Source organism: Dromaius novaehollandiae, chromosome 19, assembly GCF_036370855.1.
Source record: "Dromaius novaehollandiae isolate bDroNov1 chromosome 19, bDroNov1.hap1, whole genome shotgun sequence".
Classification (NCBI taxonomy): Eukaryota; Metazoa; Chordata; class Aves; order Casuariiformes; family Dromaiidae; genus Dromaius; species Dromaius novaehollandiae.
This window is the reverse complement of record NC_088116.1, coordinates 450,911-473,225: the sequence shown is the minus strand read 5'-3', so window position 1 is coordinate 473,225 and position 22,315 is coordinate 450,911. Positions and strand designations below refer to the sequence as shown.

General features: G+C 41.4%; 1 protein-coding gene across 14 annotated transcripts in view; it reads left to right on the top strand.

Moving 5' to 3' along the window:
- PITPNM3 (PITPNM family member 3) overlaps window positions 1-22,315 on the top strand; it is a 151,994-nt gene that overhangs the window by 23,372 nt on the left and 106,307 nt on the right. For 13 of the 14 annotated variants that reach the window (XR_010392235.1, XM_064522975.1, XM_064522970.1 and 10 more), the window contains one exon: window positions 16,594-16,689. Coding sequence is in view for 12 of the 14 variants with exons in the window: in XM_064522970.1 (XP_064379040.1) it covers window positions 16,594-16,689 (96 nt within the window). In the remaining 2 variants the exon portion in view is untranslated. Of the gene's footprint in view, window positions 1-16,593; window positions 16,690-16,806; window positions 16,952-22,315 lie in introns of those variants that run through there. The other variant, XM_064522978.1, reaches the window with a different exon arrangement.

Sequence of the window (22,315 nt, the reverse complement as noted above, 5' to 3'; positions counted from 1 at the left end):
GGAGGGTGTAATGAAGACAGAGCCAGACCCTTTTCAGGGGTGCCCAGTGTGTGTGGTGTGTGTGTTTGGTGGTTGCGTGTTTGTTTTTGTGTGTGTGTGTGTTTTGTTTTGTTTTCTTCTGTGAGGGTGACTGAGCGCTGGAACAGGTTGCCATCTGGGCATGGTCCAGGGAAGCCTGTTCTAGGTGACCCTGCTTGAGCAGTGGGCTTGGACTTGGATCATCTCCAAGGGGCCCTTCCAACTTCAGCTGTTCTGTGATTCCATGATACTTGCATCTTACCATTTAGTTGAAACTGAGAATTTTAATTAAACTCATTCACACAGTACTGAGATGCTAGGGAATTACTGCCTAGTTGATTTGCCTAGTTTGTGATAATATTAAAGAGATTTATTTTAGAATACTTAGTACTGTCACCTGAGTAGAAAGCTTTGTAGAGGACAGCTTCTGCCTCTGAACTTTGCATAGCTCAGGCATCCTCTGCATCCCCTGAAGTTGCTACTGATGACAAATGTGCGTTGGCTGAGCTGCCTGAAGGAGCGTGACTCTCATGATGAATGCAGTCAGTAACTGATGATCTCCCTTAGGACTTAAGCACCCTTGAATGCTTAGGCATCTCCTTAAGGACTTTGATTAGGGACTGAGGAACAGGTTTGACTTGTCTTATATTTGGGGCCTTCATAGGTTATGTGAAAATCTGCATGTGCCGATCGCTGCATTGCATTGCTACGTTCAGAGATTCATGTTCCTCCTGGCTGGACTTATTTTAAGGTTATTACTGAGTAATAGGACTGTTCTGTAGAAGTATTTTTAAATTGCCTTGCTTGAAACCAGTCGTTCTCGCCTGCTTTGAAAAACCAAAGCAACCTCTCCAAGCCTAAAAATAGAAGACATCAGATGATGTTCTCTCCTGTTCCCAAAGAGTAAAGAGATTGGATGAAACTGACCACGGCTAAAAGAAAAAATCAAAATGACTTGGGAGCTAGGGGGTGGGAGCAAAAACTAAGCAAGTCAGAAAGACTCTGGTAAGAAATATAAGGAAAAGAGCAGTTATCAATGCCAGCAGATGCTGCACCGACGTAGTGTGTGTTGTTTAGTATTTGTAAGCATGGAGCAATTTAAGGTGAAGGCAGTGAATTCATGCAGTATCTGTTAGTGAGTTGTTCTGGACTACACTGTAGCTAATCAGGTGTGTATTGATTACAGAATCGACTTCACTTGCACCTTGATTTCTCAGTTTTCTTCACTGTTGCTTAAGGTTTCCAAGAATATTCTGTAGGGAAGAAAGAAAAATGTAACAAAAACACTAGCAATTGTTTTTACTCTCTTCTGTCTTTATTACATCTTGTGTGCTAGATGGCTACCTCCAAAGTATATCTCAAACATCCTAGGCAAATAACTCAGAAAAAGCTGTTCGTGAGTGAGAGCTAATTTCTTTAAGGTTTGTTTTCCTGTCCTTGAGGATAGGAACGTGGGCTCCTTTTAAAGAGTAGATCAGTTTTGAAGTTTGTTTCTCCCGTTTCCCTCCCCGCAGCCCGTTCGTTGAGCAGCGTCAATTGAACGAGCGGGATAACGAGTCAAGTACCTGCAACAGTGCAGCAGGCTCAGTGCGTGTTTTGAGTGTGCGCTACTGTCTCTAGAGGGCTGCGTTTTTTACCAGAGCGAGATTCTGTCTTTCCAAGTTGCAGTCCTGCTTCTGATGTCAGTGTGGCAGTAACCTGAGCTGAGGGAAGCTAAGGAGAGCCTGCCAGCTCAGATTCTGTGATCTGTGTCAAGAAACCTTGGACCTAATTAGTAAGATAGGTCAAGTACTTATTCAAGTTACTCTTATTTGGATACGAAAATGCAGATCACAGGAGGAACTAAACCTAAACCCAGCCTTGAAGCACCCTGAACACAGTCAGTACTAACGAACTAAAGGGTGTATGCAGATGGAAGGCACTGACGAGTGGAGAGGTATGTGCTTGTCTAGAGATACGGGGATGGATTTGTCACTGGAATTGATTGATCTGCACAAGCTTTTTATAGAGCAGAAGTTGGCAGGGTGCTTGTGTTAGCAAGAAAGAGACCGTTAAGCTGCTCTACAAAAAAAATGTCTTTAAGGTTGTTGCAGATATTTTCTACACTCATTCCTTGATACTTGGAGCAGTGAGAAGGTCTCTCTGTGTGAACGAGAACTAAGCTTTTAGTGTTACAATGAAACTGGGATTATCCCACACTTAATGCTTTTCTGCCAAGCAGTTTTATTTTCTGGAGAATAGCCTGGCTTAAGCAGCAGTTACTGTTACAGTAAAAAATTATTCCCTGGAATCTCTTATCTTTCAATTTCTTGATGCTCACTTTTTTCTTTTCCTGCTGTGTCAAGGTAATTTTTCTCACTTTGTAGAGACAGCGTTTTTGTAAGTGTTGTTTTAGAATCTGTACTGCACAATGTCTGCAAATGGTTTTTAAAAAAATTGCCACACTTCAGAGCAAGAAACTAGTTTGAAGTATTTTATCTTTCTATGGTGCTTTATCAAGCATATGGTTATGATTTTGCAAACTTCTCTCATCGTGACTGATTAAAAGAAGGGTTTTCTTGCCTCTCCTGGCACTTGCATAATGCTTGACATCGCTTGACAGTGGAAGGGCCAAGAATGAGTTTTGACTCCGAGGTAAGAGAATGAGGATTGATAGGATCCTTTCAGAGCACTGTCTGATGGAACCTTCCAGCTTCTATCGCTTGCTTTTCCCAGAAGGTTATGAGGCTTTTAGCCTACTTGATTTTCTTGAGCTGCACAATGGAGAGTATCTCTGTTAGTGGGGCTTTGCTGTGTTTTCTAGTGTGTGTATCCGTAAGGCAAAGAACGTTGTGACTCAAGACAGATCTGGGAATGCCTTGTCTAAGGAGTCAGCATTGTCCAAGTCTGTTTCTGCCATGCTGTTATGTGCTTGCTGCCAGGGTGCAGAAGGTTTCTCAGACCGGTGGGCTTGCTCTGGGGATTGCGAGCTTGTTTCGTGACTCCGAGTGGCAAGCTTGCTACTGCCTGAGTGTCTTTAGCCTGCCGCTCCATCTCCTCTGCGCTGTCTCTGCTGCTCGCAGTCAGTGAGCTTCATCAGCTTGTTCCTTTCCTCTTCTGCTGAGGCTGGGGCATTGCAGGCGCTGAGAGACTGCGTTCCGTGACAGTGAACAGCCTGTGAGGGACGCTGTGTCTCTGAGCGTGTTAAAAAAGAGCAGCTTTATTATCTCCAGGTCAAATGCATGATCTTGATGCCAAGTGAGGTCGGCAGGGCCCCGAATTCCTCTGGGCTCAGTGAGTCTTCTGAGCTGAGCCAGAAATGGGAATCCAGTAGCAGTGTGGCTGTGGGTATCGGTCGTTCTGCACAAAGCAGGTAGCTCCCCCATCCAGCACTGGCAGGTTCCAGCCAACCTTTGGGGCTACTGGACTCGGCACTGCAGAAACCCTTCAGTCAGAACCTAAAATGGATGAGACAGGTAAAGGACAGGGGAAAGAGAAAACGTTCCCAGCATCACCCAGTAAATCACTGGCAACTGTGTGATTGGAGCAAAGCCCCATCCACTAGCCAAGAAGTGTTCTTTAGTGGACTGTTTAACCCCCTAGGTGTCTTTGAAGCAGGGCTGATAGTCTTTGCACATTGCCCTTGAGGGATCTTGTGAAGTGTGGATTCCACGCAGACTGATAGTCTGGTTATTTCAGAATACGTTAATGAACTTCAAACAGTTCAAGGGAGTAAACACCAGAAACTGAATCTTAACATATACAGAGCTGGGGAAAAAAAAGTGAGCATGTGACTTCCTCTCTAATAGAAATGCAGTATTAGATTTCTTTTTTTCATTTAAAAATAGCAGTGTCACTACAGCTTAATTCTGTCCCCCCCAAAATAATCAAAGACTCTGGTAGTAGATTGGAGTACATTGCTTCTCTGTCGTAAAGCTGCTACTAGCGTATTCTCGCTGACCACAGATGTTGCAAATGAGATTGGAATCCAATTGTGCTAGGTGGGGGCATGTGCAGGGAGGCGTTGGCTCCTCAGGGAGGGAGGCCAGCATAACTAGATGGCAGAGTAGGGATGAGATCAAGTCTTCTTGTCTCATTGCTGAGGACTTCAGAGAGAGACTACCAATTTTCAAAAGTGCTGTGTTTGCTGTCCGCAGTCAGTAAGTCTGAATGTGTGTGTTGTTGCCCCGCTGTATAGCGTTTGTCTGGATCAGGTACACAGTCACATTTCCATCAAACTAGCTAGAGCACATGACACAGCATTTATGCCAGCTTTATGTTTCTGTTCTGACTGCAGGCAGAGAATGTCTGATTGTCATGAAGCTGTTTGGTACAAGGTTAACTATACAGAATATTTTTAACAAAGAGGAGATCGTATTATGAGGTTGTACTAGACCGGAGTTGTGTGGCTGTAGCATCGCTGATTTCAGGACCCCTGAAACTGTAGTCACAGGCTTGAGCCGTGGCCTGACCATTTTACCAGCTGCAGGTTACCACTAGCTGCTGTTGAGGAAATCCTGCTGCAGTTGACTTGCCCAGCTGAGTTTATAGCAAAGCCCATGACCAAACATGAGCTTTTCTGTCTCCTTCATCTCTGTCTGAACTGTGTGTAGACTGTCTTTCCTCTCCTGCATTTATTTTTTAAGTTGCTGGCTCTATGCTGAGTTCTGCCAGTGGTTTGTTGTGTAACAGGGTCACTTAAGTACCCTGTGCACCATTTCTTCCTCCTTGTGCTCCATCTCCCTACTTGCCAGAGATGAAGCGGGTTTCCCCAAAGTGCTGGTCTGCCCAGGGGAAGGAGACATTTTGTTTCCAGCTGGGCTGTAAGAAGAACAGATAAGCAACTCCACAGAAGGGCTGATGGGACTTTTTTGGCTTTGTACCTAGAGATCATCTGCGACTGTCAATGGGAGCTGCTTGGCAGATTTCCCATGTGGTGGGCAGAATGCATGACCCCATTTGTTCTCTGCTGTACTTAAGCATTTAGTATGGCATTTGGGGATGCAGCATGCCTCTTCCTGCCTGTGATTTTCCAGACAATGCAGCTGGCTGTGCAGTTAACAGCTTTTATAGGGCTGACTGCTTCCTCCTTGCTCTGCTTCCATATGCAGTGTGCTGGATTTGCTGGAACATCTGGGCAAGTTATGTGTCTTAGCAGACCTACGTGTCAGCTGTCTGAAACTCAGCAGAAGCCATCAGGAAATGGAGAGGGTCCTGCTGTATTTTTTTTTTTTTTTTTTTGGTAACACATTGAAAGAGGAAATAAAAATGTAAAAAGGAAATAGATGCAGTGAAACACTAATGAATCAATTAGGTAGCTTCAGCTTTGAGCTGCCATTTTTTTTTCAGTTTTCTTTTCAGGCCATTGGTTCTGAAATTGCTTTACTTCTGTATGGATCCTTGCATAATCTGTCCTAACTTTCCTTTATCCCACTTCAGGAAAGGTGTCTGTCTGCTTTTCTTCCTAGTCCCCTCCTTCCCCCCGCCAAGCTACACAGGTCTTCTGCGGTCATATGTGAGACTTCTTTACATGTGAATGGAAATTTTTACTGTAGATCATTACTCTCCAAGTTGGTGATCTTTTTGGTGGGCAGCATGCTTTTTTGGACAGGAGTCCCAATGATCGCTTTGACACCCATGCTCCCTGAAATCCGTAAATGGGTTATGGATGTTTAATGCTTTTCCCCTGAAAAGAAAGTCATGCTTTTACCTTGCTGGTTTTTGCTCTGGTTGCTTGGTACACAGTGGACTTCAGCCTCTGGTGACCTTTTCTAAAGTGCCTGCATCTGTCCCTGTCTGAGGTGGAGCTCGGTGTTGCAGAGCTGTCCGTAAATGAGGTATTGACGACATCCAGAAACTTGGCCCGCTCAGAAATGCGGTCTGTTCAGTTGCGTCAGTAGGAGCTTATTGGCATTCTCTTCTATGCATTCCCTCTGATCAGAATGCACTGTGTATCGCCACAGGGAGTATTTTTATCTTTCTAGTTTGAACGTCTTTACCGTGATTTCATTTGTACGCGCAAACGTATATGCGCTCATGCAAACCCCTCCAGGTTTCTCAGTACCAGCCTAGTTTAAGATACATTTACTCAAGACACAAAAGCAGAATAATAGGATACTGCTAGGAGGAGGGGGCGGGGAAGACAGGTGAATTACTTTAATTGGCCCCTTTATTTTGAGCTAAATGGTAAAAATTGGATGGCAAAAAAAAAAAGAAAATAAAGGTTATGTAGAGGGGTGCAGCAGCTTTCATGCTCTTCCCCTGCATGAAAATAATTAATGCATGCTCATCTATTTTCCCCCCTCACCCTTAGTTTACTGAGGGATAATTAGGATTTACTGCAGTTCCTTTGTTCTCATGGCTTTTCTGTCCACCCTTATGTAGTGACCATAAAAAAATGTGTGTTCAGGGCAGGTTTAAGTTTGTGGAGTGCTTCAGATCAGTATTTAATATTGGTTAGTGGTTTTGCTATTCCACATCAGACTTTCCTCCTGCAAGTTTTAAGGAGACCTGGATTCTTGCTGGTCTGAGAAATAAGCAGAAAAGCAAGCTTCCCCCCCCCCCCCCCCCTTGCATGCTAGGAAGATGAGTAGCAGAGCTTGGAGTTGTATGGAGTCACTGAGTGTATCTTGAGGCTATCCTACGTATTCTTTTGACCTGGGTTTGAACCAGGAATTTTCACGTGGGGTGATCCTGGAGGCAGATTTCTGAGTCCTTGTTTAAACACCTGAATGAATGAACAGATTTGTTTATGGGAGGTTGCTATAGCGTTATGGCTTCATTAAGGATGCTGAGCGTGGAGACGGGAGACTTGAGTTCATTCGATAAGCTGACTCCATCTGTATAGATGGATTCCTGATCAGATAACGATTGACCTCAGTGAAGTTGTGCCAGAGGATAGATTTTGTGCTGTTGGCTTCAATTAATTCTGCAGGTATTTGAGTTAGTCTTTTGTGAGTAATAAATAGATGGAAAAAGGCAGAGAACCAGAAGGGACAGGAGTAGCAGTTGTTTGTAACTACCTTTGCAACATGTAAGTGTAAACTTGTATTTAGCTTACCAGTTAAAAATAAGAGACTTTTATCAGGATTTTGGTTGCGAAGACTAATTCCTCCGCTGTATTAAAACAGCCTATGCATATTTCCCCCTTCCCTTCTTGAATAAACTACCACATATAAAATCTGTCCTTTTACAGCAGTTTTTATTCCCCCTTTTTAAAAACAGAATTTATTCAGTTCATCTTAAAGTAACATTCACTCCTCAGATTCAGTGGGGCGTGCTGAATTTCAGCTATGCTGTTTGGTCTGAAGCTTGGTGCTTTGCTATCTGTGTGCTTTTTCTCTCTGCTAAAAATAGTCCCTTTTCAAGCTTCTTTCTGTGCCATAATTTTTGTGCTATGAGTTGTCCAGAAATGTTCCTTTCTTTTCCTATTTTAAATTGTTAAACTGTTAAATGTTTCTTTCTTTTCCTAATCCCATTTCCTAGTGACTTGAAGATCAGTCTACCCTTTTAATCCAGGTAGTGAAATCATTTCACATTACCTGGGAAGACTCTGCAGGCAGGGAACTGCTACTGCTGTCATAGGTTTTGCAGCTTGAATATGTTTAAGGGAAGATGAAAATATTAGGGAAAGCGATGAATAGAATAAGGTTGTTACTATTATCTGTGTAAATGGCATCACGTAGCCTGTAAACATTAAGGACAGGAACCCTCTCTCATTGTGTATTTGGCATAAGGAGACTGTGACCTATGCTGGTGTCTGTTAACAGTAGCAGTAGAGCTTGTGATTGAGTTTTCATGTTGTCTTAAGATCAGTTCAATCCTCATCTAGTGTTATCTGTCCCTCACATAACGTGGCCGTATTTCAACTCTTAACTTCCTTGCAAAGAGCAACCTTTCTCCTTAGGCATGTGTCTGTAAGAGCTTGATGTGCAAGGCAGCCACCAGCCCAATTTTGAATTTCCATAGGTCAGAAGTAAAGAGAAAAGTTCAAACAATAGAGTCCACTTGTTTCAAGCAGATGTTGCTGTTCTTTACAATTTTCAAAACAGACATTTAACTTTGTGGTACAAATAGCTTCGCTGAGCATCCTAAAGTTAGGGCTGTACACAGCACACCTTGAGGTGCAGTAGAAAGTTATGTAGATACTAACGAACTAAGCAAAGCTTTTAAATATTGTTCAGTGCTTATTATACACTCACATCGTTAGCTAAAGAGGTTTGTTTGGCTAGAGACAAAAGACTGGATGTTTAATAGAATAACTCTTAGCAGGCATTTTGTGCAGAAAATGGGCTAAAGGGGAAAGCTGGTGTTGCTGAAAGGCAGGAAGTCCAGTGACAAAGGTGAGACTTGGATGCATCTGCCTCTTTTTTTGAGGGCCTGGGACTGCCTGTCCATGAGATGGATCTGCTAATTCTTTCTTGTTCAAGCGCATGTCTTTTGTGTGCTTAAAAATTGGTACCCCAAAGAAATAATGCCAAGGTGTCTGTGGGGATCCTGAGGCCTTTTCTGCATTGAGGGGCTGTACTAATTTAACTTTTAGTTTAGGAATGCATCTTTTTTCTGCACCTGATGGAGAAATGATAGCAGTTACCTACTTGACAGGAGAGCTGTAATGGGAAGTGCATTTGTGCTTGTGAGATGTTTAGAAGCTGTGCCATTAGAGGCTGTTCAAGTAACAAATATGTTTTCTGAACTAGTTTATTCCTTAGGAGTCTTTTTCTTTAGTAGAAAAAAATGGATTAAAAAACAGTAATTGCAGATGGATTTTTTTAAAAAAAAAACTTTATGGAACCCAAGTGCAGATACCAAAAATCTTGCCCTCTTCTGTTGTCCACTGTTGTCAGAATTTTTATGCTATATTCCACTGACGTATTTCTAGGAGACTGTTAGTGAGAATGTGCAATATCTCAGCAATAGAAAATGAACTTTACCAAGGTGAGCTGAAAGTACAATTTGTGAATAGCATCTGTTGCAAAACATTTTAATCAAAGCTGGTTTTTTTCCTCCCAAGAAAATTGCTACCTCAACATGCAAATTATCTCTTGAAATTCTGATGGAGATGTCATAATCTGCAAACTTTAAATTATCATGTTGTGACATTAGGAGCCATGGCGGCAACACAGAAGAGTCTGAAAGAGACAGACTTAGCTTGAAAAGAGATATTGTGGTTGCCAATTATATGTAACATAATTGCGGGGGTTTAAAATGTTGAAACTGTTAAGATGGCTGTCATTTCTGATATAATGGAAAATGAATGTTTGTGTTTATGACAGTATCCTGAAAGTGAAGTCCATGGTAAATGCATTAATGACTTGCTAATGCTTACTGACAACTGAGAAACCCACTGCCTTAGAGGATTGTTTAAAAATTAGTATGCACATGAAAATGTGTGCTGTCACTTGTTCTGTAACCCAGCAGATTGGATCAGCAATCCATGAAGCTGGGCATAGCCCTTCCGCTGTTACGTGGAGACAGGGTCCTATTGCTTGGTAGCTTAGGATACTTGGTTTTGGGAAGGACTGAGTTCTATCTTCTGGGCTTTTTTGCTCCAAATTATTGGAAGAAAGCCACCTTCGTAACATCAGATAAGATGGTAATGGTTATATTGGATCAGACCAGAGGTCCACCTTTCCTTACGTGCAATATCTCCTGGCAAGTCTGTGTTTCAGGAGCTCCCTGAGCCAGAAGTCATAGGCAGTGCCACTACTAAACCTGCCCTGGTGTGACAGCAGGGGCTCTGCAGTTACCAGTGGGAATCGCTGGCTGCAATCGCCCGTACCTCTGTTGAGGTGTGTTGTGAAAATGCTCTTCCCACCCGTGCGCTCCAGGAAGGACCTTCGTGGGTAACAGACAACTGGATGGTTCTCCAGATCATACAGTGCGTTCCTGGAAAATACTGCTGGTTTTGCACTGCGAAATGGCTTCCTCTGGGGCACTTCTAGCCTCAGGTCAGACCAAAATGAAGCTGGTTTATACTCTCCTCCTAGAGTTAGCAGAGTTACGCTGTATCAGTTTGGGTTTGCTTATGAACTTCTGCATATGCAGGGGTCAGCCCTAAGATGGTTTGATGCTTCTGTTGTTAGATATTGCTGGATTTGCCAGGTATCATCCTCATGCTGCCTTTATAAAGCTCCGTACAATGTTCTGCACCTGGTTAAATTATTGCAGCTAACATTGACAATAGGTGTGTGTGTGTTTGCTGAGCAATAATGTTCATCTGAACAGCAGAGAGACCAGAATTACTGCTGTTTCTGTTGCTGTGGGCTGGATTGAGCAAGCAGAATTTTCCTTCCCAGTTTACAAATCTCCGCTATCGCCTTCCACATCATAATCTGGAGGACTGCATGTATGGCAAAACAGTGCTTTGGATACATAAACTGTATGCTCATTTCACATGAACTACTGTGAACTGTTACTGTGATGCATTCTGACACGGTATGAATTTTGTCAAAACTGACGCTGGGGAACCCATCAGAGCACACTGAAGTAAGATTAAAGTAAGAGTTGGAATGTAATCTAGTGTTTAATGGGGGGTTTTGGAGTCCTGTGAATTGACTTTGTAGTTTTGGGGAAAAAAATACATCTGGAGATAATTCTTAAAGCCAGTAGAATATTATCTTCCACTGAAATACTGTAGATACCGTGCTGCATTTTTATTAAAAAAAAAAAATAATCTTTTGGTATAGAAAGTGCTGAAGTTTTCTAGCAAGGTTATCGGTGCCCATCTGTAGGGGGGAAGTACAAGCTCTTGTCAATTGAAGATTCTTTTACAGGGAGAAAGAAAGCAATAATATATAAATAAAGCATAAGTGCAGTGGCTGTGACATTATTTGCAATATATTTCTATAAAACCTTCAGGAAAATATTCATCAGGCCATTCAGTCAGAATCCAGCTGTCAGGCCCCATCTGGCTTGTAGAGAATCAAACAGTAAAATCCCCCAAAAATTTGGTTGAAAAAGTTTGTTTTTGTTTTTTTTTTTTTGCCTGCTAAGTTACTAGTAAAACTTCACAATATCTGGCACATGAAGTTGGATTTTCATCCATCACTGTATCCTTGGCAATGCCACTTGATGACTATTTTTGGTTGTGTGTATAAGGCAGATATCATTCAGGCAAAATCATTATTCTGTTTTCTTTGGCATAAGTTGCCTATGATGTCTTACTGTTTTCTGTGGCAGCTCACAGTGCTGAAGGCACTTTGTCAAATAGCATAAAGCCAAAAGTTCAAATTCTGAATAATAGATTTTGCCAAACTTTGGAGAAAAGATTCTAGGAGGAAAAAAAGGGAATGGAAATAGATTTCTTCTCAGTTAACTTCGCATGCAGATGGTCTTCCTTGCTTTTAATTTTTCTTTTTCCTAAGGATAAAAATGTGTGGCTTTTAGGGCTCAAACGGGAGTGAAATAATAAATTACCCTCCCAACTCTCCAAATAACACAAACAGCAAAAACAAATGAAAATGCACAGATTGGGGGGGGGGGGGGATTCTCCATTTCACTTCTGATTGATTTCCCCCCCCCCCCACCTTCTTCCTAATTAGAAAATTGTGGGACCTTCGTGACAGAGTGCACTGCTGATAGATGGCTTTGTCTTCCTTGTAATGTTTAATTGTGATGACTAGGAGTTGAAAAGGCCGCTTACTGACAGTAGGATTTATGCTGCTTGTGATCATTCTGTCTCTGAACCTATATCTTTCTGGTAATATCTGCAAGTCAGCAGACTGTAACCAATTTTTCAATTTTTCTTTCTTTGTAGGAGACATTACTTTGCAGACTGCCTGTTTAACAAGCGATAGATTTCAGATTTATTAGGCATTCAGTCCCTCCAAGATTTACAGATAGTATAACTCTTCTGCTCCCAAGAACAGGAGCTGTTTGATTGGATTTGAAAGCCTGCAACAACATGTCATATTTTCAAAGGTGTCTAAGCTTTATGAGACAGAAAGTCTCCTTCGACGTAGGAGCTCAAGTTGTTCCTTACTTCTTAAAAACGAAATCAATTGAAGACTATTTGGTCTTCTCTGGGCCATCATCGCAGACAGTGAGGTGGATTGAAAACTGGTTGAACAGCCAAGCTCAGAGGGTTTTGATCAATGGCACAAAGTCTAGTTGGAGGCCAGTAACTAGCAATATCCCAGGAGTCAATACTGGGTCCAGGATGGTTTAACATCATCACTAATGATGATTTTTTTTTTAATTTTTTTTTTTAATTGTGAGGATGACTGAGCACTGGAACAGGTTGCCCAGAGAGGTTGTGGAGTCTCCTTCCTTGGAGATACTCAAAAGCTGTCTGGACATGGTCCTGGGAAACCTGTTCTAAGTGACCCTGCTTGAGCAGGGGGCTTGGACTTGGATCATCTTCAAAGGTCCCTTCCAACCTCAACCATTCTGTGATTCTGTGATCATGTAGCCTTGGAGCAAATCACTGCCTCTGCTCTGAGCCTGCCTTCTCAGGTAAGCCAGCTGGGGATGCTGATACAGTCCTGGGTGAAATGCTTTGTGTTGTGATGATGAACAGCACTCCAAGTAAGCGAACTTGAAAAGCTGATTCATCTGCTTCAATCAATTAAAATTAAAATATTTTTGTATATAATGTGTGCATGTGTATATTTTAAAAATTATGTATATGAGGGCCTGACTAGATAGAGAATATAAGGGGTCAGAAGTGGCTGTTGTCCTCTTTCTTCTCTCAAGATTTTCCTCTGTATTTGCTGGCATCAGTGTGAGCATTTTCAAAAGATCTGGGCAGTTTTTGAAAATCCCTGAGTATTTCAAAGGGCCTGTCTCTTTCCCTCCCTGCTCAGAAAACTTGCTTTTTCCTGGCTGGCGTTTTCCTGGCCATAATGTGTGTCTTTGCAGGCAGGTAATTGGTCTGCTTATTCTCAAAGTATTAAGAAATTTAACAAAATTCCTCTCTTTGTGGATGATCTCATGTGGCTTATGGTATGGCCTTTTTAACTGTGTCTTCCATCCATTGCTCTTCTCTAATGCTTTCTGTGATATATGGTGTTTAGGAAGCGAGTAGCATCCTGAGAGTTCTTCAAGCCAATTAGAACTGTTCTCTGTTTTGTGGCTTTCGAGCCATTTGTAAATCGGCCAGAGCATTGTGTAAAAAAAGCAAAGATACGATAACTTCTCTCCACCACAGCTTTTCTCCCAGTAAGGACACTAGCTTAGGAGATTTGTCTCAGGGTCTGTTCTCTTACATATTTCTTGTTAGTTTTGGAAAAGTCACTTTGCTCTTCTGTACCCCGTTTTTTTCCATTTGTAAAATAAGATAACTGCTTTAGAGAATTTGATAAATTTCTTCTTACCACTATAGCGATAAGTTTTAAGATATAGATGTTTGGGTGGAGGGATACCAAGGTGCTGTTTGATATGGAATATCTCAGTTTGCTGTTTCCTGCAGCTAGTAAAATGTTCCAGAAGTCTGCAATTTCACAGAAAATGTGATGATCTGTATGTAAGCTCTGGTAGCTGCCAGATACCCCTGGACACATTCCCAATACACACTGTACTTTTGTAATGAACACTGAAGCCTTAATAACCAATTATTTCATATGTTGTTGGGTTTTTTTAAGTTATTAAAATGCTGTTAACTGATTATGATTTTTTCCCCTCTTCACGGCCAACTAAAATCTGCTTCCTCCTACCTTTCATTTATATTGCTGTTTAGTTCCGCTATAAATAGAGTAAAAGCAGAACAAGAGGCCATGACCTAGTGTCATTTCTCCCCCAGGTAAGGTAGAAGGATCCCTCCCCCACTTGAGCTGCTCTTGTACTATTGGGATAGAGAAGATGCTTTTGTGGACTAGGCCTCAGGAGATGAGATTTTGGGTCTGATGTCTGCTATGTACGTCTGGGGTAAAGCATCATCTTTGGTTTGCGCTTCTTTTCTCTGCAAAATGGGACAGTAATTATTTTTCCTTTATCTTACCTATACAGATTATAAGTGATTCAGAGGCACCTAGTCACAGTAATTTAACTTGGGGAATCATGATTGTGGTTGGTATCTTTAGCCACTCCTAATGTGTAGATAACTGACAGCTCTTACTTCCTTTTATTTCATACAAGACTTGATGAGAAGAAGGAGAAAACAGTTGTTGGGGAAGGAAAATAATCACTAATCCCAGATTTTGGCTTTCGGCTGAACAATTAAAACTTACCTAATTACAGTGCTTGGACAGGTTTGTAAGAGGCCAGCAGAAAAACTGTTTTCCTTTATAATACATGTAATATGGGAAAGGCCACATATGCCTCTTTTTTTTTTTTTTTTTTTTTTTTTTTTTTTTTTAATAGAAGTTGTTAAATTTGTTAGCTCAGCAGAGCTAGGAAGACGTTAAAATAAAGGCATGTTCTTCTAACAGCCTTTAAAAGACATGTAAAACTGCAGGTAAATGGAGACTAATAGATTTCAGGCTTTGTCTTTCATATGGAATTTGCATACTAAACAGTCCATTCCGAGGCAGCACTGTTCCTTCAAGGTGAAAGTATTCTGCATCTTAGAGCTGCCAAGTGTTACAGCCAGGGTGCTATTAGTCTAATGGGAAAGTGTTTGTCATCCGTCAGTTTCAATACAGCTAACAGGAAAATTTTACTCTATCAGACTAATCGGCTTGCGTTTTAGAATAAACATTTACCTTGTATAGCCTTGGTTGTTGGGCTGCTTGCTAGTAGAAGAGGCTGCTGGTAGCTAAGCAAGTCTTTATGTTGAAAAGTGTAGGAAAAGGAAAAGTGTAGGACTCCATAAAAAACATGTTTGTAGTGTGGGGGAAGAGACCCCATTAAGCGTAAAACCCCCCACCATTGTGTGTGCTTTCTCTCTAAGATACCTACTTCTCTGTAGTTATTAGCCTGATATGGTAAGAGTGTTTGCGGATCATCACAGCTTGTTGTTGGCAATGGGTGTTTGAAAAATAAAACTGAATTTTTGAGGGTTTGTTGGGAAACTGAACGACAGTGTCTTCTGAACTCTGAATTTCATTCTCATAAACCCTGAGTAGCAGTTCTGCAGAGCAGCTTCAGTACAGGAGACCTGGGTGGGGAAAAGCAAGATGAATTCTGTGTCCAGCAGAAAGAGTGCACCTAGAACTCTGACGGGAATGGGAAATAATACAGCTGTTCTTGTGAAGGGTGACAAGAAGTCTCTGGGAAAGTATGAGGTCAGGATCTGCTTTACACATCATTAGGCAGACTTCATCTTGAGGACCACAGTTTTAATGAACCCTTTTTACCAGGATAAAAGCTGTCCCATGAACCCTCACCTTTGTAAGCTGCTATGACTACCTGTGGAGATGGCCTAACTGGATGGCCTACCTAGCCCCTGTGGAGGGCTCCAGTTACAGGCAGAGCTTGATCCTTGGGAAAAAAAGGCCTCGCTACCTGCCATGGAGAAGGCCATGCAATACTGGACAGCCATTTGGGGAGTTGGGAGTGAAAAGGAGAGAGAGTCTTTATAGATTTTTCACCCTGTGACTCCAGTTGCCTAAATAAGAAACAATGATTGGAAGGAGGAATATTAAGTATTTACTGAAAACTTGTTGTTTGAAGGATGAGCTTTGTTAATCCGCTTCAGCCTTTTTGAAAGCAGGTGACAAAGCTGGTATTGGAAGGAACACTGGAGAGTATTAAAGACCTAAGCTGAGTCTTCAGCCAGCTCTGTATTGGTGATGACGATTCTGTTTTGATGAAAGAGATGAACAGTTGCTTTACTGTGTGAGCCATCAGTTTATATCTTTGCTTTCTTCTCTGGTCTTTTTCCTGTTTCATCCTCTCATTTACAGCAGGAGAAAGGGTTATTGCTAAATACTAGTCACATTGACGAGCCAGATAGGTGGCTCTCACAGCAATTAGCAGTATGAATTGCAGAAGAGCATAGACACAGAAAGGGAGGAAGAATGTCTCTGTTCTTTTTCCCTTTCTGAATGGTGGCAGACATCTAATTATACTATGGTGCTTGCTGGCTTGTATCTGTGTGATCGAAAAGGCTCTGCTATATAGTTCTGCAAAGGCTGCAGTTCTGAAGGATAAAGAAATAGATTGTTTTGATTTATGACCCCGGAATATCAGCTGCATGCTGGGTAGACATTTCAGTTCTAAAGCCAGGGCAATATAGGTAAACACTGAAAGTGGTGGAAGGAAAAGAAATGCAGTAAATTAGCAAGATAATGAAATGTACTGATGTACTGTGGTGGGGTGGTTGGTTCCCCCCCCCCCCAGTAGAAAAATAAACAAATGTTTTCTTCTGTGCTACCTGGTGGCCTATATCCTGTTTGGTTCATTTTGCCTTTTAAGTCCCTACCATGTTGTTTAAAGCCTAGAAGGTGTCCTCTCTCCTTTGGAGTTTTGTGCCTTTTAACATAATTGAGAGTTTGGGCAAAAGTGATCTTCAGGGTGAAGAACAGGTTTTAGGAGCCTTATGAGCAGCAGCATTAGTGTCTGACTGTCTAGTTAAGTTAAAGTACGTGTATTGATCAAAACAATTCTCTCAAGCTATCTATATGCATTTTTTTATTAATGTAATTTTTTCTTCTGTAAGCCAGGAGCATATGTGAGTGTTCCACTGGGTTAATGTGGGTCTGTCTGCCTTTCCAGCTGGCCTGCGCAGATTCAGTGGTGCTCAGTGGCACATGCAGAACGTCCTCAATGACTCGGTGGAGAGCTCCGATGATGAATTCTTTGATGCACGAGGTCAGTTCAAGTTTTTGTCTTCCTCTCCCCATTCTTCCCCCAGTTTTGCAGCAAGCAGCTAAGCCCCTTTGGGAATGGACTGACAACATTGTCCTCATCAGGCTGAGATGCGGAAAAAAAAATCAGATCCTCTCAAGGATTTCTGAGTGAGAAGTGCTTTCGTTTATAGTTCCTGATGAAGGCCATGAGTATTTGCGTGACTGACGGCCAACTTTTAAAATTCAGGCCACAGAATTTCCCCTCTGGCAAAACTTCCACTGAGGTAAGTAGGAGCTCTGCTTGTTCAGAAAGAAGCAAAATCTGAATGCCTGGATTCAGCAGGTGAATCCAAAATGCGATGCTACCCGTAATGTCTATGACTCTGAACAGACCCCAAATCTGGGCAACCTCTTTAACATGACAGGTTTTGTTTTGAAGTAGAGCCAAAGTCTGTGGGCTCTGTGAATGCGCAAGTGTGGGGTGAGGTCTCTATTTTTGGTTTTATTTGCAGGAGCAAAAACCTCATCCTTTGTCTGAACTAATTCATTTGATTCTCTGTAGAGAATAACCAATAGGGGAGGATTAATTCTGCTACCGCTGTGAAATCCAGCTGTAGGATCTTTCATAGTGTGAGCTATTGAGATCAAAAGGAGCTGTTTTTATATCCTCATGTTACCTGGAATTCAGTGGTGAAGAATGATGGAATAAACTTGCTGAATGTCCTTTGGCTTTTGTAGCAAACTGGAATTATGAATTACAGAGAAATCTCTATGATTGAAAGGGGAGGGATTTTTTCCACCCCTTAATATGGAATATTCGCTTGGATTTAGATGTGCTCTTTAGCTTAGTTGCTTTGGGTAACAGCACACTTAGCATACTCTGACTTCTAAATACAAAAACATTTGATGCTTTGCAAAGAAAATAGATATATTACTTCAAACAGCTAAGATTGTCATTAAATTTCTCCATCTGTTTATATTTACAGTAGAGAGAGAAAATCGCCTCCTTTCCCAACACTGCTATTCTCCTTGAACAAGGCCTGCTTCTGAGCAAATTAATTTTATTTTATGGGACTGCATTGGCTTCAGTCTCGCAGTTGTGTGCTGTTTGGATGTCTGGAGATTCACGGGTGTGTTGTAAAAGGCACTTAGTGCTTTTAGGGCAGTATTTGGGGTTAAATGTCTGCTGTCTTGCAGTGAACTTCCATATTTCAAAACATTTTCATTTCCTGTGTTGGGGGGATTGTTGCAGGATTAGTCAGTGTTCATTAATGGAGTGCCATCTCTTGGGTTTTCATGCTGGCATATTCTTGAGTTGAAAGTCAACATGAAGGAGATGGTAGTTTATGGGAAATAGAAGTGCTGGAAAGGAAGTGTGGTACGGTAGGGGGGGGTCAGCAAACTGAGGGGAAGAAGAGCAGCTTTGTGTTCTGAACGGTTGTGAGGATAGCTCTGAAGGAGGTGAAAGTTGCTGCATTATAGCAATCTCACTCCATTGGGGGAAAATCCCAAGTGTCTGAACCAACTTCACTGATAAATCCGTGGTTTATTTCTGTGAGCCTGGGATTGCAGTATTTTGTTTTCCTTCATAAGCTGTTTCTGCAGAGTCATAATTAACATTAATCAAATTATTACTGTGTATTAATTAATAGGTACAGGTTTTATATCCAGGATGCCTGGACTTCAATTTCTCTGCCTGTGGCTCTGACAATGATGGTGACTATATGATGGTAAACCATGTAGTTTCCATTTTCCTTTATGTGCATCGTCTGCTCTAGCTGTAAAATACTTGACAAATTGAAGCTTGAAAGACAAGCTGCTTACTTGAGAGTTGGATTTTTCAGTTTCAGTAGGCAAAAACTGTAAACAAGGACAGAAAAGTATTCAAAATAAAATTGAATTTAAAAGCTTGGCATAACATTCTGTCCTTGCCTAGAACACTACAGCCATCAATTGAAATCAGGCAGTTCTTAATGGAGATGGATATTTGAATAATAATTTTCTGAAAGTCATATAACCTGTGTTCAGCTGATCAGGTATAGTAAGGTGAAATTGTTTGGCTTGGTTTACTCAGGAGGCCCTTTCTGTCTCTAGAATCTGTGAAATTGGCTGTGGGCTTCATGTTGTCTCAGAAGGTGCAGAAACATGTTTGCATCCTGTTGAATTACCACAGCTTAAAAATGGGTCCCTGGATGTACAAGCACGCTACAGCCAATATGCAGAAAAAGGACTGCATATATTTTCTGACTTGATTTGAAGGGAATCGCTCTCTCTGTCTCTCTGCCTGTATTACCGAAGTGTGTATTCTGCTCAGAGGCTTTCCCAAGTCCAAAATGCATGCATCATATCTCAGATTTCTTTCCTGTTGCTGTACAATTAGGCTTACAGTAGTAACTACCTGGATGTTATAGAGGGTTTTCTATCTGCAAATCAAGAAGCAATTCACAAAGGATCGAAGAACTAAGCAATTTGGAAAGGTAAATAATTATGAAGGATTTTTTAGATGTAGACTGAGACACAGAGCCTGGCTGTATCTTGTCTGATGTCACAGTGCAAACTCCTGCCCAGGCTGGAATCGCCTCAGGTTTCCCACACTTCTGATTGGGCTTAAGCAAGGCATCAAAGAGCAAACTGAGAGCTCCGAGTGGGAGAGGGGTGTGTGTGTGTCTATGCGTGAGTGCATGTTTTAGAAAATACATTGCAGAACAGCAATTATTTTCCTCTTAATCTGTAGCAGAACATAGTCTGAAAGAGACTTCTAACACATAGGGATGTTCTAGTTGTCTGTGCAGAGAGAGGAAAGAATTCAGACATTATAAGCTGACTTGTCCCATGCTGTCTGTTATTTTTAATGTCAGTGGGTAGGCATAAAGATGCTGCAGTCAATACTTGGATGATCCTTGCGCTTAGATTTTTTTCAGATGGATGCTTCATTATTATGGCGATCTAACATCATGTTATCAGTGTTGTAAATTGTCATAGTTACAATGCTGTTGTGAATGTGTAACTAAAATTTTGGGGGAGAAGGCATATGTGGTGCATGTGTGTTGATATATATTTTACTATATTTTTTTAACCTTAAGAACAGCAGCTAGGTTTTTTGTCTTCTGGATGCAAAAGCAAAATTGCAAGATATTCGTGTTATGTCTCCTTAAAATCTATGCCATTAAAATCCCCTTAGTCTATGAAAGGCCCCTTGCCATCGGAGAATTAATAACCAATAAATTAATTCACCAGTACAGAAAAGCTTTTTACAATCCTGATGATCAAGTCTCCAAGGTTGGTTTGGCTTTGCTTGTTAGGAGGAAATCTATTCTATTGGGAAGTGGCTTTAGCTACAGCAGAATTGCCTGAATCTATTAAGTGACTGCAGTGTAATGTGGTAATAGTGATGCCTTCTGACACACAGGAAAATCAGTGGTGAAGATACTGCTTTGCACAGCAGATACTTGAAGTGTTCTACACTGGGGATGGCTATCACTGTAGAAAACATAACACTTAATCAAGTAAGATGATGACCACTGTGCTTAAGTTTGACTTGTGGCATCTCTCCTGGTGCTTAGTTCACAGGACTGACTATGGCAGTTGGCACCGACTATTGTTGCTTGAAAGCCTGGTGCTGAATATGCAAGTATTTGAATGCACAACTACTCCAAGCCTCCTTTAAAGAGTTTCATTTTCTAGTCCTAAGTGATAAGTAATCACTTTCACTGATTACTTATCACAATTTTAAGCTTTGTAAACAGTATATTCTCACCTCTGAAACGTTTATCTTCAGTCAACCTGGCCCGACTGTGAGCTCCTAACAGAGCCCTTCTGAGAAGTGTAGTTGAATATTTGACCCTTCAAGCATGATGGATTGCAGTGCTGTTTAGGGAAGGTAAATTCTGATGACCGCACTGGTTTCACAACCTTGGAGAAAAGCATTAAACTACTTCTGAGCAATAAGCATTAAACTACTTCTGAACCATAAGGAGAGAAGCATCTTAGCTACAGTCATACTGAAACAAGACTGTACCTGTAACAGTAGAGCGAGGTTTTCTGCAAAAAAAGCGTCCTGGTGTTCTCAGTCTGACAGCTGGGTTATAGCATGATTATAAAGTGGTGCTGCAGGCTATGTAAGTGTGTGGCTTATGAAATGCAGTTTTTCTAGACTGATTTTGAGAGGAAGTAATTTCTAATACAAATCTCCAAATCCTGTTCCATAAGAAAACTGGAGAAATCAAAATGCAATGCCTCAGATCAGTGTTTGAGATGCACTTTATTTCTCAAATTCACAAAGAAAATGTCTTGCAACAAGGGAGTTATCAGAAGACGTACAAGAGGTACAGGCAGAGCCCATAGCTGCTGTGGGTCAGGAGAGTTCTGTGGGAATGAGTGGATATGCACTGATTCAGGCAGCTGCTTAATCCATCGAGAAGGAAGCAAAAAAAAAAAAAAACCAAAAACAAAAAGACTGACAAAAACTAATCCCATGCTTAGTTGTCAGAGGGGCTGCTCCCCTCTCCCTTGCACTTTGTGCTGACAGAAATTGAGAGGAACAAAAAGAAATAAATTAGTCCAATTAAGAGAAGACTCTGACCATGTACTTCTGTGTTTAAAATGAGTAACATACTGTATGCTACAGTTGCTCAGAACCATTTAAAGGCGTATGTCTTCTCCTTGTATCTCAACCCCTTGGGACATACCTGATTATTTTCCATATCTTCATATGGTCTTGAGGTGTGTGCTGGCAATTAAATATAAGGTTCTTCGTTGGAAGGAAAGAACGTTGATGCACTTAGCCATGGATTTTTACACCTGAGACCGAGTTTTGAGACTTTTTTTTTTGGCATCACAGATACATAATCTATCACTCTATATTAAACCCCTTAACTGAAAGAAGAGCAAGGCTAGAATTGCTAATCTACTTGGAGGGTAAAAGTTATGAATAGTGATATAAACTGGAAAAGCATCATCACTGCTGGAAATAAGTCTCTCCACTGAATATATTTCCATTTAAAAGATTGATTTCAGGATTGTTTATATTTTTTAAAGCTGTGACATGCACGAACAAATGTGTGCACGCAGAAGATGAGGGACTGCCAGAAAAGTTCAGTACATTCTCATCTAATGCATTTTCTTAAATTCTTTCCTTCTGGCCCTAAATAGGGATTTTTTGTTTTTCCTGTGTTCACTTTATGCTCCTATGTTTGGCTCCAGCACAGTAGTCTTGCTGCCATTTCCTTAAGTGTCAGACTCAGCTATGCCTACTTTGCAGAGGTGCCTGCAGTCCTATCGTTTTGCTGCCCTCAGAGAGAAGTTGCAAGAGCTCGTGTCCATGCTGTGAGAGAGTCCGGTTATCGTTTTGGTTCGCTGACTGAGCTGTGACCTCGTTAAATGATAAATGGTGTGGAAGTTTTGGGGGAAGTGGCAGCCTTTGGACTAAGATACCTCTGACTTTGAGCCCAGGAAAGAGCTTAGATGCTCAGATCTTTGGTCTGTACTGACTGTCCCCAAGCACATCCCTTACAGCTGGATCCTTTTCCTCAGGTCTGTTGTCACACAAGTCATTCTGGTGCCATTCTTTTTTTCAATGTGTTGTCTGTCATCTTATACAGGCAAAATAAATTGCACCTCAAAATGTGTATCAAGGCTCTAGATTGGAG